The sequence below is a fragment of the Octopus bimaculoides genome, chromosome 9 (genome assembly GCF_046866305.1).
Source record: "Octopus bimaculoides isolate indiv1 chromosome 9, ASM4686630v1, whole genome shotgun sequence".
NCBI lineage: Eukaryota > Metazoa > Mollusca > Cephalopoda > Octopoda > Octopodidae > Octopus > Octopus bimaculoides.
This window is the reverse complement of record NC_142936.1, coordinates 36,244,127-36,261,289: the sequence shown is the minus strand read 5'-3', so window position 1 is coordinate 36,261,289 and position 17,163 is coordinate 36,244,127. Positions and strand designations below refer to the sequence as shown.

At 35.9% G+C, this 17,163-nt stretch overlaps 1 protein-coding gene across 7 annotated transcripts in view; it reads right to left on the bottom strand.

Moving 5' to 3' along the window:
- LOC106878848 (glycogen debranching enzyme) overlaps positions 1 to 17,163 on the bottom strand; it is a 123,978-nt gene that overhangs the window by 20,371 nt on the left and 86,444 nt on the right. For all 7 annotated transcript variants that reach the window (XM_052970632.2, XM_052970628.2, XM_052970626.2 and 4 more), the window contains 5 exons: positions 11,915 to 12,068; positions 8,382 to 8,604; positions 7,238 to 7,503; positions 3,205 to 3,338; positions 2,930 to 3,063 (listed from right to left, as the gene is read on the bottom strand). In XM_052970632.2, coding sequence (XP_052826592.2) covers positions 2,930 to 3,063; positions 3,205 to 3,338; positions 7,238 to 7,503; positions 8,382 to 8,604; positions 11,915 to 12,068 — 911 coding nt within the window. The remainder of the gene's footprint in view (positions 1 to 2,929; positions 3,064 to 3,204; positions 3,339 to 7,237; positions 7,504 to 8,381; positions 8,605 to 11,914; positions 12,069 to 17,163) is intronic.

Below are 17,163 nucleotides of genomic sequence, written 5' to 3'. Positions count from 1 at the left end.
TATTTCTCTCTTACCTTTGACTGTAACCCACTTAATTGTCCTGCCATTGTAGCGACACCATCATAGGTTTGTGTAATTAATTTGTTTCCACATTTCCACGTTTCAATAGATTTTAAAATATGTTCAGATAAAGTATTTGCTGAACAATCTGCACTAAAATCATTAAAACTGATAAATCGTTCTTTAATAACAATTTTTTTGTAAAATAATGTAAAACAGTTGACAGTTGTGAATATTTTGATACATCGGACGTTTCACTTACAAAAATAGCTGCAAATTTAACCTGCTTCAATTCATTTTCTATTTCATCCAATATAACTTTTTGAACTGCATCAATTAAGTCATTTTGAATTCTGCTTGACAAACTTGAGAAAACAAAAGCTAACTTTTAAGCCAGTTCCTATAGAGGGTTAATTGGACCTGTGGCCCAAAACTAAAGAGAGCTAAATAGCATGACTATAATACGCCCATAATGACTATATACCCCGGTGGTGTTTGGTCAGAGGTTAAGGACAGAGAATTAATTCTGTAATGCAATCATTCTATTGTTCCAGTCCCAAGTTGAATTCCAACTGTTGGCCAATTTGTCCCAAAGTTCTTATCTCAACATAAAATTATCTTCTTGATCTCTGACATCATCTGACAAATGCCAACCAAGGTGGCATGAATCAGCCAAGCTTTACCTGCTAGAAATAACAACTCAAATGCTTTTAAATCAGATCCCAATGCTGGATGTTCAAGAACCAAATGAAGGGAAGATTTTCAATCCCAGGAACATCCTGATTCCAAAAGGGTATAACATGTCTACATAGAGCAAATATAGACTGAGATACAGAGATGGCAGGTGGACAGACAGAATTTCACATTTATTAATATAGATTAAATATAAGAATTCTTTATAATTTCCGCAGTTATTGGATTCTTTAGATTCAAAATGAACCTGAAATGATAATTCCTGGCGACCGAAAAAAATAACTGCATCAATCACCGCAGAATGGATCTATTTCATCTAACTTCATTTTGTTGTTGTATGCTCTGTTTTACATATGCATCCAATTGCAAGTCTCTCTGAACATTCTCAAATGTTTTAAGATCTATCAAAGATTTTATGTCTTTGGGAATGTTCATGTTTTAGCATGGCCATATGTAGATTATTTAAATCATCCTAACTTTTATATCTCCAAACAGTTTTTTTCTAAACTAAATAACAAGCTTAGCAACCAGAATAATTTATTTAGCATAGCACTTTCATTTCACCATTTTTTCCTTTCATATTGATTAATCTGAAATTATTAAATACATTTCTTGTTAGAACTTCACACATTTCAGTTAGCTGGACTAATATTTTGTAAATTCAAAGGATTTTATAAAAGAGGTGTGTGTGTGTGTGTGTGTGTGTGTGTGTGTGTGTGTGTGTGTTTGCAAGCATGCGCACGCGCGTGCGCGTTCTGTTGGCGAAAATTAGGTCCTAGTACTCTGAATGAGAGAACTGATCTGCCAGATAAAGAATTTTGAAAGGGCTGTATTAGTGCCTTTGACTGAGATCAAATGGTGAAATCCATTGAACGATGTGGTTAGTCTTTAGCAGCACCAATTACAAAACAACTGACAAAGCATAGAAAGATGTATTAACAGATAGAAAAAGGAGACCAAAGACAAGAACTTTCATGCATTTTTAACATTGCATGACTTCAAAGCTATTTTTAATGGAATGAGAAGTAAGATCAAGTGGAGCTGTTTTTAATAATCCAGGTAATGCTATATTTGTATTGCATCTGACCATCTTCTTCTAAGTAGAAACAAATTAACTACTTAGTTTCATTTTCAATGATTTTGATAACTTCTTGGACATAGTTACAGATAAATTACCATCTTAAATTTAGTTTTGAGTTGTATAAAAGATAAATGGCCATGCAATGCATGGCTGGAGTGCACATCACTGGTATGTATGAGTATGTGTGCATGTGTGTGTATGCGCCTCTGTCCCCACTACTACACTCCTCACTGCATGACAGCCAGGTTGGTTTGTTTATGTCCTTATAACTTAGCAATTTAGCAAAAAAGATTGGTAAAATAAGTATCAAACAAAAAAAAAGTAAGTACCGGGGTTGATTTGTTCAACTAAATCTATCAAGGTGGTGCTCCAGCATGGTTGCAGTCCAATGATTGAAAGAAGTCAAAGATTGAAGATAAAAATAGATAAAATATAGACAACCACTAGTTCCCCCAGATTCTGGTTTGCATTTCTTTCTTAGATAGTCTCCAGAAAATCTTGGTCTCAGTCTTTAGTCACTTTTCTGTCAAGTTAAATGCAAGAAATGTTTAGAGTATTTTCCAAAGCACTGTAGAGAACCACTGAGAGAATTATGAAATTATAAGTCTTCTACTGACATTGTATACCCCTGGATGTTGTGCCTTCTCCCTGGACTACTGACAATTCTAAAGTTATGAGATTAAAGCCACCTAAAAAGCACTCATGCCAGTGTCACATAAAAGTACTGGTGTCAGTAGCACGTAAAAAGCACCAAGCACACTCTGTATAGTGGTTGGTGTTATGAAGGGCATCCAGCCATAGAAAACATGCCAAAACAGACAATTGGAACCTGGACAGATCTCCAGCTGGCCAGTTCCTGTCAAACCATCCAAACCATACCAACGTAGAAAACAAATGTTAAACAACGATGATGATGATGATGATGATGATGATGATGATGATGATGATACTTGTCAAAATACCTAGCAGAAAATAGTTACAACTTCACCCAAAAAGTATTGGGCTTAGCACAAGTGTCAGAAACTACGAGTACATCTATTTATTTATTTGTTTTCATTTTATTTAATTTCAATATCAATGCTTACATGGAAAAAAAGTTGTTACTAGAGGAAAGGCAAAATATATATATATATACATATATATATATAAACTCACGGTGACATTAGTTCCAAAGCATGATCTTGGATAAGAATAAATGCTCCAGAAACAATAGCATCAAAATAACTTGGAATCAGGTAACGAGGCATCATTTTCAATTGGGCAAAGACCCTTCCAAACCATTCACCAAGCTGAAACAAAAGAACAAACAAACAAGAAAAAAAACAATAAAATAAAATAAAGCAAATGAAATGAAAACCCATTCAAAATAAAAAAAAAATACAAGTTATTTTAAATATATCTATTTATTATGAGAATGATAAATGACATACCAATTTAGTGCCATCATGTACTTCCAGCCGTTTCACAATGTAATCACAGAACCAGTCCCCTTCTCTGAGGTTGTCACATAGAGGATGTCCAAGGTCATTGTTAGTACGAACCTTGTCAAGAAGTTCTGCAATACCTATTGAAAATGTAATGTAATCAGTCAGCATTCTTCAAAAAAGACACATTGTTTTCCTTTTTATATATAGTTACTGGGACACAGAAATTGTGATGAAAGAAATCATCACCATCAGCATTATCATCATCATCATTTATTGTCCTTGTTACATGCTAGCAAGGACAGGACAATTTACTAGGATCTGACTGTCCAAGCACTGCATCATGCTCCGCTGTCTTCTTTGGCATGGTTTCTACAGCTAGATGCTCTTCCTAACACCAACCACTTTAAAATGTATACTGGATGCTTTTTTCACAACACCAGTACTAGTGAGGTCACTGAGCAGCTTGAGAGACAACATATTCCAATAGAGGCAGTTTCTCAAGATTAAAGCCATCTCTGTTGTGATGGAGAGGGATAGAAGTATGAGAAAAGGGGCCACAGCAGAACAGGCTATTTACATTTATTTTAGAAGAAAGGGTAGTGTTGATCAAGGTGGAGTGGGGGGGTTCAGAGAAGAGTGGGGTGGGGAAGCAATAACAGCAACAGTAATGTGTACGTGTGGACCCTCAAGGTACAAGTTGAGCAGAAGTGAATGGAGGTAGAAGAACCAGGAGTGTAGATGGATGGAGGATGCAACAGTGTATGAGAGTGTGAGAGATGGGGAATGAGTTGAGGTACTGAATATAATGAATGAAGAACAGGTGTCCAGAGATGATAAGTAGGGGAGGTAGGAAAGAGTAGGTGATAATGGTAGGGACTGAGCAGGTTTTAGGGGTGGATATAGTGAATGGCAGGTAAGAAGTTTGTGTGGGGGTGGGGGTGGGAGGAATCAGTGATGAAGGGGTTTATGAGTAACAGAATACTAATGATGACACTGTAGACAAATAAAAGCACATTCCCTCTGCCTAAAGATGGAAGAAATGGTAATAATGTTAAATTGCTGGCCTAAAGGTTAGCCCTGCAACTAGTTTTGTCATCATTATTTAATATTTGTTTTCCATGCTGGTATGAGTTAGACAGTTTGACAAGGAGCTGGCTAGGCGGCAGACTGCACCAGACTTCATTGTCTGTTTTAGCATGGTTTTTAGGCTGGATACCCTTCCTAATGCCAACCACCTCATACAGTCACATTTAATAGAAGCATTTTATCTGGGTACCTCACTCATTAATCCATTAACATTCAGATTACTCTGTTAAATATAATGCCTATTTACTCACATTATTTTGAATTAATTGTGCATTATCTCATAGCTTTAAGATTTCAATGCTGTGACTGTTTATTTTAGAATGACATTGCAGGGTAGGTGCGAGAGGTCAGATCTGGCTGGTTTGAGCATAATAACAAGTAGAATATTTAAGCCAAATAGGATGAGTTTAAATACTAAAGGGTTAATGGCAGGTCGCTGATAAGAATGATGCTAGATAGCAAAACCTGAATTCTTATACTTCCTGCCAAGATATATGAATTGGTGAAACCTCCTGATGTGTTGTTGGAATTTAATGGTCAAGTGGGTTTGTTATGGAACAACTAGCTAAAACGCCTTTGAGTTAAACCAATTGTAGATATTTTGTGATGTATTAAGGCAGTACACATATGGAAATAGATTCTATATTCTGGGAATGAAGTAATACATTGTTCTTTCTCATAGTGTCTTCTTGGTAAAGATATTGTGGTGGTTTGCCATTGCTTTCCCCAATTGGATGGCCCATTGGCCCACAAGAAACTCATTCAACAGGTCTTATTTTTAGTCCTTTTGGGTGTCCAGGTACTCTCTTCATAAGAGTAACAAGCTACTCAAGTGGAGGAAACTGATTTCGTCACCAACCACTTTACCATGGAACAGGTAATATTGGTTTATATGATATCAGTAGTAGGTCTCATCAGCCTGTGATAAGATCTCTGACCTGACTTAGACTGTTCACTATATTTAGTGTTTTAAACATTAAATTATAAATAGCAAGTAACATTCACTGAAAACATGACTAGAGTCTAGGATGAGTGTGACTGTAAAGTTTTCGTGGCAACAGCTTATCTGAGGTGTTGTCTGTGAAACTTTGAAGTCACAGTCACCATATTTAGTAAAATGTGCACTATGTGGAGAGGACAGAAATTTCAGAATAGACAGAAATAGATTTGAAGTTATTTAGCAGCATGCTTTTAATGGAAACCTTTAGTATAATGATGAAGCCTTTAGTAAGAGTAGGAAAATAATCACTTTTAAGTCTATTCCTTCCTGGATGTTGTTTTCTTTTTAAAATCTACTGTTTGTGTATGTATATATACATGATGGGCTTTTTCAATTTCCATTCTAGCAAATTCACTCATATAGATTTGATAAGCCTGGGTCTATAGTTGAAGACACATTCCCAGTATGTCATGCAGTGGGGCTGAACAAAAAATTATATGGATGGAAAGCAAGCTTCTTAATCACATAGCCACATCTGTACCTGTGCACACCTACACCTATAAAAAAGGAATGCAAAACTATTTAACAGAAAGATAAATTACTGTTTTTTGTCCTCCATTGGCATCTATTTTTTCAATATGACCTTGATGTGGAGAAGTGATAAATTTTCCTCTACATAAGACTCCTTGACTAAGTGGGTTTTGTAGAGAAAGGGATAGCTTTACACCATGTTGTGAGAGGTTAAAGTATAATAGACAGGTGCAGGTGCCTTGCTGTAGAGGAGATATATGGCTGTCCTGCATTATATAAGAGTAGGTGGGAGTAACTGGTGGCAAGGTATCAGAGTATACTGTCAAGGAAGGTAGGTATAAGAGAAAATATGGATAGAGGGTTGAGAAGAGTAGATGGGTAAATGCATAATATTATGAGAGGAGAATGACAGACTATTAGAGATGAGGTAGAGGTGAATGTAGTGAATGATGAACAAGAGTGGAGGTGTATTTGATGGTAAATATCATTTTGGGGATAAAAGTGAAAGAAATAGGAATGGTTCAGGAATGAGTTGATAAGGAGTAGTACAAGAAGAGTGGAGAGCAGCAGTATAATAAGCCTGCAGACAGATCAGAAAACAGGGAGATAATATGTGGGCTGAGAGAATGAGGGAGAGAGGGAGATATACAGTGACAAAGATAGAAGTCAGTGGTATGCAGGGGTGCCTATGGTGAATGGGGGATAAAGTTGGTGAGGGCAGATATGCTAGAGTGATAAAAATGATAGTGGATATGAGAGTGTTGAAAATGAGGTATAGCAGTACTAAGATGTAGCTCAGAAAAGGAGAGAAACTGGAGGCACAGAAAGCAGTAATCATTGGAAAATGAAATGGGAAGGGATGATATTGAAAATGTGGGATGGATTTTAAAAGGAAATGGTTCCAGTACAGGGGGGAGGTAATTAGTAGCACAAAGGGGGCTGATAATGTCTATTTATGTTATCTAAAACAATTTACATGTAGTATAGACAACATATAGAGTGAAGGTACATGGCTCAGTGGTTAGAGCATTGGCATCACAATCATGAGGTAGTGAGTTTGATTCCCAGACTGGGCTCTGTGCTGTGTTCTTGAGCAAAACACTTTAATTCATGTTGCTCCAGTTCACTCAGCTGTAGAAATAAGTTGCAACGTCACTGGTGTCAAGCTGAATCATCCTTTGCTTTTCCCTTGGATAACTTCAGTGGCACAGAGAGGGGAGGCTGGTATGCATGAGCAATTTCTGGTCTTCATTAAACAACCTTGTCTGGACTTGAGTCTTGGAGGAGAACTTTCTAGATGCAATCCCATGGTCATTCATGACCAAAGGGGGTCTTTACCCAGAGTGAAACTGTATTATTTTGACAATTATATCCTTCAAAGTTTTAGTGATATACTCCTCACCCCACTAAATCAAATCCTCTTTGTTTTGATTTCTAATAATCATGTGAAAAAAGAAAACATTTGAAAATGCCAATTACCTTGAAGACCACAGTAATTTAAATGACCATACTTTGGTATTTCATAGGAACTTATACCAAGTCCATCATTTTCCTCTTCCTGGGCCACACGATACATAACACGGTTAAGATTATCATAGTTCAAGTGTTCAATAATCTCTCGGAAGCTACTGGGTTCTTTATTAAACAGTGAACGTCCACTGTAAGACCTCATTAAATAGCCAAATTCATTGAGATAACTTCTTACTTTGAGAATACAATCTTTCGCTTGTGGTGGAAGAGACATTCTATAAGAACATAAAGCAAAGTTAGCATTAGTTAAAGATTGCAGCAGAAACATAAGAATTAACAGGAATGACCAAAAGATTAAAGGCTAGAAAATATATGCCAACTATCTTGAATATAGTGAATTATAAACAATACATACATACACACACACACACACACACACACATAGATATATATATATATAGAAAGAAAGAGAGAGATATAGAATATTATTATTATAGACCATATACGAATAATAACATTGACAGAAATATAGAAGACATGTTTAGTTTACAGTATAACTGAATAATAGACTTAGGAAGCATTTCTATAATTTATAATAAAGTACTTATAATACCATATATCTAATATTGCCTGTTATAGTATATACTGCACAGTGTACAATGTACCATACTGTATAACTGGTTATACCTTTTATAGTGTATAGTGTACGCTACTGTACATCTAATATTGCTTTCAAATTTTGGCACAAGGCCAGCAATTTTGGGGTAGGAAGTAAATTGATTATCTCGACACCAATGCTCAACTAGTACCTATTTTATTGATCCTGAAAGAATGAAAAACAAAGTCAACTTCAGCAGAATTTGAACTCTGAATGTAAAGACTGACAAAATGTCATTAAGCATCTTGCTTGGCATACTAATGATTCTGCCTTCCTGTATATCTAATATTACTCATCACAGTGTACAGTACACTATAAATGACATTGTACCGTGTAAGGTTATCATCTATAAATGAACAGCCTACCAACACAACATAAAACATTTTTTAAACCATATAGGCAGCAACTTATAACCAGAGATAACCCACAACATATCAACAGTAGCATGATCAGATAAGTATGTTGCAAATACTGATAAATGTAATTCTAACTTACTTAATTGCAATAACACTGCTGGGTGGGAAGTTTTTGAAGTTAATTTCAACGCAGTTTTTATCGGATTTTGTAACTTTGATCATTTCACTGAAATTGATTTTAATATGTTCCACCAGGTTAAGTCGATAATCAGGTAAACCGTTGATATATTCGTGATCCATATGATACTCACAGCCTTCTCGGTGAACCAGTTTCATTTCAAAAATGACTTCATCCACAACACCTGTTGATGAAAAAATATCAAACCAGAATTGTGTATTAGCAAAGGAATATTTGATACAATTAGAGTTAGTTTAATTAGATATCAATGACTTTGGTTATATCCCTCACATATCAGAAGTTAAATTATCTGTTATAAGGGAAAAAATGGTTCTATCTTGTAATGATTGACTGGGTGAGGTCTAATCAAAATTTAATAAAATTATCATCATCATAATTGCTTTATATCCATATTTTTTATGTAGGCATGGTTTGGATGGTTCAACTGGAACCAATGAGCCAAGCACTAATGTCAGTTTTGGCATGGTTTCCATGGTTGGATGCTCTTCCTAATGCCAATCACTTTACAGAGTATACAGGTTGCTTTTTTTATGGCATAGGCACTAGTGAGGTCACCAAGTAATTTGCAAGACAAAATTGCTCAGCTGAGTACTGAGGGAAGTAAAAGTATGATAGAGTGATAGGAACAGGTGTCTTGCTGAAAAGGAGACACAAGGCTTCTCCAGTTATATATATAACAGGTCGCGGTCTCAAAGAGATGAAAATATTTTGGCAAATTAAATTTAAATGTTGAAGTGAATCTAACGGTTTTTTGTGTATTTCTTAAATGGCTTATAAACACCTTCCACGCTGCAATTGTTTTCATTCCAGCACACAATCTCATGAGATAAGCAAAACTGAAAGGAGTTTTAAATAAAAATTTAGGTTTTAAACTAAAGGTAAGAATGCAACTATACTTCAGAATCCCATTAAAGTGAATCATGGTTAAACAAAAGATTTTGGTCCTTTGGGAATTAAAGCTTTCTTATATTTACAGAAGCACATTAATTAGTTTGCTTCCCAACCACATGGTTTTGGGTTCAGTCTCACTATGTGATATATTGGGCAACTGCTATAGCCCTGAGCTGACTAAAGTTTTGTGAATGGGTTTGGTAGATGGAAACTGAAAGAAGCCCATCGTGTGTGTGTGTGTGTGTGTGTGTGTGAATGAGTGTGTCTCTTTGTCTTGACATTACATGAAAGCTGTAAATGAATGTCACTGTCATGCAAACAGTGTCATTCATTTCCAATATGCTATGAAATCCTGTCTGGTCATGGGGAAATATTATCTCGCTTGGAAACAGGTGAGGGTTGGCAACAGGAAAGGCATCCAGCTGCAGGAAATCTGCCTCAATAAACTTAGCCCAACTCATGAAAGCATGAAAAACTTTGACATTAAAGTGGTGGTGGTGATGGTGGTGGTGGTGGTGGTGGTGATGGTGATGGTGGTGGTGGTGATGATGATGATGATGATGATGGCAACTACATTTTGATCCATTTTAATTCTGATCCTCAGTAGGTACCTTATTCCAGGCTGTGTACATAGAAGTAAACTTCATTTTCTAAAGTACTGGTGCTAACATACCACACCCAAAATGAAAACACTTTATGATTGTTCTAAATTAACCCTTTTAACATTTAAACCAGACATATCCAGCCCAAATATTCAACTTCATTTCATGTTCAAACCAAACAAATCTGGCCTATCTCAACCACCCTACAATGTAACTGTTATTCTAAAAATAACTAATCACATCATTGAAATATTCAAGCTATGAGTTAACACATAATTAATTCAAACCAATGTGAGTAAATAAGTATTACATTTGACAGAGTAATCTGAATGCAGAAGAATTAAACCTATAAAAATAGAGTGTAGGCTCAGTGGTTACAGTGTTGAGCTCACAGTCATGAGGTAGTGAGTTCAATTCTTGGACCAGGCTCTGTGTTATGTTCTTCAGCAAGACCCTTTATTTAATTGCTCCAGTTCACTCAGCTGTAGAAATGAGTTGTGACATCACTGGTGTCAAGCTCTATTGGCCTTTGCCCTTCCCTTGGATAACGTTAGTGGTGTGGAGAGGGGAGGCTGGTATGCATGGGCAACTGATAGTCTTCTATAAACAGCCTTGCCCAGACCTGTGCCTCAGAGGCAAACTTTCTAGGTGCATCCCATGGTCATTCATGATCAAAAGGGGTCTTGCCCTTTTTACAGGTAAATATATATATAAAAAACAGCACATATTTCATTTGTAAAGAAGATGTTTATCAAATTGTGCTGCCCCTTGTCCCTTCCTTTATTGCTACTTATCACCTTCTCTTTCCTGAACCACTTCTATTTCTTTCACCCTCCTCCCCTGCACTGATATTTATTTTCAACCACACCTCTATCCTTGTTCATTGCTCACTACATTCTCCTCTAACCCCATGTGACCATCAGTCACTCTCATCCCCGTCTCTAATAAACTTATTCACCCACCTTTCCCAATCCTCTGTATTTTCTCTTATACTCACCTCTTGAGAATTTAACGGAGCAATTTATATGGACTAACTTTACATTAAGGAGTGGAATGTACAATTACCTGCAATTCAGACCACCTCCTGGTCCCAACAGACAAAATGGAAAGGGCATTGCGCCAAAGGATGGCAAAGGAGATGCACTGGAGCAGTCATTCTAACTGACAGGGCTCACACTTGCAGACACCCATCTCCATCCCGACAGCATTTAGCAGGGATGTGGTCCAGGGGCTGAGAACACTGGAAGTCTCTACTGCCACAGGCCTGATCATAAACCTGTCAGAGAGTGACTGATACTTTGATGGTTTGCTTTTCTCAGCCTGATGAGCAGCAGAGCCTGGGCTGGTAGCTGAACATACCAAATTGCTACTAAAGAACATGATACAACATGTAGCATCCTAGATAAAGGGCCTACTGCCACAGAACAGGAAAACTGTTATACACAGTGGCCTTTTACCATACCCTTGGTCAAGCCCCAATGGCTCGAGCTGGGTAGGGAAGCCTGCAGTGTCTAGGCCATGCTTGTATCTTGAGACATTACAGCATGTAGCATCCCAGATGAGGGGGTTAGCCCCACAGAATGGGAAAATCTTACTGTTGTCTGGGTCTAGCCCTGATGTCTTGCTAGTTGCCTGGTGACCTCACTAGTGCCAGTGTCATGAAAAGAAAAATAAACCAGTACATTCTGTAAAGTGGTTGGCATTAGGAAGGGCATCCAACTGTAGAAACCATGTCAAAGCAGACGTTGGAGCTTGAAGTAGTTTTCTGGCTCTCTGGATCCTATCAACCTGTCCAATCCATGTTAGACTGGAAGATGGATGTTAATTATGACAATGATGATGATGATGATGATGATGATGATGATGATGATGATGATGATGATTATGATCCTATTAACAACAACTCATCTCAAATTATAAACATTCAAAATATTGATAACAAATATCAGCAAGAGGGTTTTTGTCTTTTTGAAATCTTACCTGGCAAATGAATGGTGTGAATATGAGTGCCTCTATTACTTGGATCGCTTGGAAAACTGAATGAAGTGCGAGCAATCAGGACAACAGACTCGTGATTTGATGGGTTATGCCTTGTGACACACACCACATCTTCATTAATTTGGTCAACATATGTCTAAATAATAAAAATATTAAATATAAGCAGAGATATTTACATATAACATGAATCCAGCTATAATTATTATTATTATTATTATTATTATTATTAGTCAAAACGAAGAGCGCGATTTTAGATGTTTTATTTTTTGAACAACATTTCGACAGAACGTCTGTCTTTCTCAAGTTCAAACCAAAAGGTGATTGAAAAATAAAACATCTAAAATCGCGCTCTTCGTTTTGACTATTTACCTTCGTGAAGAGTTACGTCAATCCTTTTTTTAAATATAAAAATCAAGTAGATTGAGATGATTGATTTTATGGTACACAGAATAAGAATTGGAACATACAGAAATTCTAGAAGTCACCAAAGCAGCCGGGTGTCTAAGGAAAATCGTAATGTAAATTACAGCTTTTGCGTTTTATTCCTTCTCACAGTTGGCTTGTCAACCCTATTAGTTTCGCTAGACCCCAGTGTTGAACCCAATCCTGGACCAATGGACTTCGTACCATTCAAATATGAATCAGAAATTACGTTTGGTTTCTGAAAATTTGAATTTTCAATCACCTTTTGGTTTGAACTTGAGAAAGACAGACGTTCTGTCGAAATGTTGTTAAAAAAATAAAACATCTAAAATCGCGCTCTTCGTTTTGACTATTTATCTTCGTGAAGAGTTACGTCAATCCTTTTTTTAAATATAAAAATCAAGAAGATTGAGATGATTGATTTTATGGTACACAGAATAAAAATTGGAACATACAGAAATTCTAGAAGTCACCAAGGGTGTCTAAGGAAAATCGTAATGTAAATTACAGCTTTTGCGTTTTATTCCTTCTCACAGTTGGCTTGTCAGCCCTATTAGTTTCACTAGACCCCAGTGTTGAACCCAATCCTGGACCAATGGACTTCGTACCATTCAAATATGAATCAGAAATTACGTTTGGTTTCTGAAATTTTGAACTTTCAATCACCTTTTGGTTTGAACTTGAGAAAGACAGACGTTCTGTCGAAATGTTGTTCAAAAAATAAAACATCTAAAATCGCACTCTTCGTTTTGACTATTTACCTTCGTGAAGAGTTACGTCAATCCTTTTTTTAAATATTATTATTATTATTATTATTATTATTATTATTATTATTATGAGGAGAAGGAGGAGGAGGAGGAGGAAGGTGGTAAGCAAGCAGAATCATGACCATGCAAGGCAAAATGCTTAGTGGCATTTCTTCTTACTTTGACAATGCCACTAAGGTGGACTTTGCCTTTCAACCTTTCTGGTTGATAAAATAAGTACTACTAGGTTCAATGTAATTGACAAGCTTCCCCCCACTCCCCCAAAATTTGTGCCTGTAGTAGAAAGGATTAAAATCATTACTATTAAAATAAAGAAGTCGTTAACATTATTATTATTATTATTATTATTATTATTATTATGTTTGACTTTTGTTTTGCATTTGTACAAGTTGGATCCAAGTCTCACCCAGAGACCTCAAGAGACAACAAGTTAGAAGTTCATGTAGGTGTTATGCCTAGGGTACCATATATTTGGATTTGTACAGTTTTGTTCTAGTGAATGTTTAAGAAACCATAAGAAAATTATGTGTTTGTTTTAAAATTTGAGATCACATAGACAGTATTTTATGTAGGATATGGGCAGTTCCCATGAGCACTATCTTTTGAACTTCAGCCATTTTGGGGTTTCCTGGTATCTGAGCTAGGAAGTAATCAGCCCGTTTCGCTGTCATTCCCAGGGCACCTATGACAATAGGTATTGTTTTCGTCTTCAGATTCCACATTTTGCTAATTTCTATCTCAAGATCTTTATATTTGCTCAATTATTATTATTAAGCAAAGTGACGAGCTGGCAGAGTCGTTAGCATGCTGGATGAAATGCTCAGCAGTATTTCGCCTGTCACTGTTCTGAGTTCAAATTCCACTGAGATCAACTCTGCCTTTCAATCCTTTCAGGGTTGATAAAATAAGTACCAGTTGAACACTGGGGTCGATGTAATCAACTCATCCTCTCCCCCAAAATTGCTGCCCTTGTGGCAAAATTTGAAAAGATTATTATTATTCTTAAGGTGGTGAGCTGGCAGAATCATTAACATGCTGGATGAAATGCTTAGTGTTATTTTGTTCGTCACTACGTTGTGAGTTTAAATTCCGCCGAGTTTGACTTTCAATCTTTCAGGGTGAATAAATTAAGTACCAGTTGAACACTGGTTCAATGTAATCAACTAGTCCCCTCCCCAAAAATTTGAGGCCTTGTACCTTTAGCAGAAAATTAATATTATTATTATTATTATTATAATTATTATAATTATTATTATTATTATCATTTCCTCAATTACAATGGATATTTAAACATTTTATAATTTTGGTTTGGAAAAGCTAAATGTTTTAAAATTTAACTCTTTCATTATTTCTGTTGAAATAGACTGACTTTATATCAATTCATTTTGAAAATAATGAAGAATTCAGTAAAATAATAGTCATTATTAAACTAGTATTTAGAACATAAAGTAGCATGAAATTTTGATGCAAGGTTATAATTGAGATCTCTTCAAAGCATAAAGTTTGTATCATAGAATCAAATCAAGGATGATCAACATTCACTAACTTATGAGGAGGTGCTGAAAAGTTCATGACTTTAAGGCTGTCACATAAGGCCTGGTTGGAGGCCCAACCTTCTGAGTTCTTTTACAGGGCTTAGAAAAACTGAAGGACCACTGCAATAAGTGTGTGAATCTGAGAGGGGAGTAAATGTCATCATTGTTGAATAAAATCATGAAGGCACATGGCTTAGTGGTTAGAGCATCTGGCTCACAATCATGAGGTAGTGAGTTTGACTCCCAGACCTGGTTGTGTGTTGTGTTCTTCAGCAAGACCCTTTATTTCACTTTGCTCCAGTTCACCCAGCTGTAGAAATGAGTTGTGAGGTCACTGGTGCCAAGCTGTGTCAGCCTTTGCCCTTTCCTTGGATAACATCAGTGGTATGCATGGGCAACTGATAGTCTTCCATAAACAACCTTGCCCAGACTTGTACCCCACAGGTGAACTTTCTGGGTGCATCTCATGGTCATTCATGATCAAAGGGGATCTTCACCCTGAATAAAATCATAATTAACTGACCCTCCTGTATTTTCTTTTATGCAAAGCTGGAACTTTTCAGCACCCCCTCATAACATAATACCAACACTAATATTGATAATGATATCATCATCATTTAATATCTCTGCTCCATGCAAGCATGGAATGAAAATCATTGCAAATTTTGATTGAAATATTCCTGAGGACTAGTGTTACCCATCATATATTGGGTAACTTTGGAAGAACACTTTTGTCAAAATGAATTATATCAGAAAATATGGCGCACACACACAATAATTTTTATTTAACTTTTGTAAAATTTCTTGTTGCTTATAGAAAATGATGAAACAAATACTAATTTTCAAATGAAAAATAAAATAAAATTAAATAAAACAAACTTCTTATTTTTATAACTCCTCCTATAACTACTTGGTCATTTATTCCCTTTTTCTCTCACTATAAATGTGCGTGTGACATTCCTTTACTCATTGCCGGCCACCAAGTCTAGTATGTATAGTCATCTTGCACCTCTTATGTTAACTGTCACAGTATTTTTCTTACAATCTCCCTCCCTTTCTCTATACACAATATAAACCATGACTGGAGAAAAATTGTTGAAGAGCTACCTCATCCATGCTTTCCTTAAAGTTCTTTTGAAGGTATCAACAAAGCATTCTGCCTGTTCATTAGATCTGGAATAGTATGGCACTGTAGTGATATGTTCTACCACAAACATTTCACAAAATCTTTAAAATTCGCTAGACACAAATTGTGTTCCATTGTCGGACACTATCTTGACTGGGATGCCTAATCTTGCAAACAATTCATGTAACAAATTTATCACAGTTGAGGAGGTTGGTTTTTTACACTTTTAAATTTCAGGCCATTTTGAAAAACTATCAACTACCACTAAGTAGTATAGACCGTTGAAAGTACCAGCAAAACTGATGTGTAGTCTTGACCATAGAACATCTACTTTTTTCCTAGGTTGGAAAATTTTTTCACGAATAGTACATTTCATTTTGATTTAAATATATGTGTTCCACTTTATTTTACTGTGATTTTTTGTTTTAGCCCCTCAGCTGCATTTGAACCTTCGACTGAGGTGACTATATTTCTACACAAAACACTTATGGGCTTATTCCAGAAATTGAATAATTCTATTCACTCTGTGCCAAATAAATTAAGTGAATGTTTTAATACATATATCTTAGCTGTTTTTGTTTTGACTTATGTTACATAGACATTCACCGATAAAATATAATCTTTTCCCTGTAACACCATGTCTACCTTTTTAAATTTAATTAATTTCAGCTTACCAATATGTTTCCATGCTTTGCGTTTATAGTCATGTCACTACCTGTGTCAAACTTCAATTTTACACTTGTATTTTTAATTTTCACATGTATGAATTTTCTGTTCATTTGTATTACCCATTTTTTTTAATGAAAAACTATTTATTTTTTTCCCATTGTTCTGATGTTTTGTCATTTTTGTTCTACAGTACATTTTAATATGTCCCATATTTCCACAATGCAAACACTCCATTTTTTTAATGGACAATTTTTCCTCAGGTGCATACTACCACATGCAAAACATGGGTTTATATCCTAATGTTTGTCATGTTTTTTAGAAAACACTTTATCTCTATTCAGATTCTTCCACATTGGTTTTACTTGGAAACAATCTTTGCATTCAATTTCCTCTGTGTCATGTCTTAATTTGAGTATCCTTTCACATTTTTCAAACACTTTTTGCAGGGTTACATCCTGGCTTTGCTCCAGCTTTGCAAGAATTCTAGTTCTGACTTCTGCATCTTTTTTGGCAGTTAGTCCCTGTGTAAAAATTAGGCATTTGAACATATCTGGAGTTAATTCATCCAGCTTAAACTTCTCACATTCCTTGTTTATTCTTCCAACATATGTGATGTAGTCCTCATTACACTTTTTCTCTGTGTTCAGACACTTCCACCGTGTGTTGAACAAGGAGCATTTTTCACTGAAAATTTTAAACTTTACAGCAGAT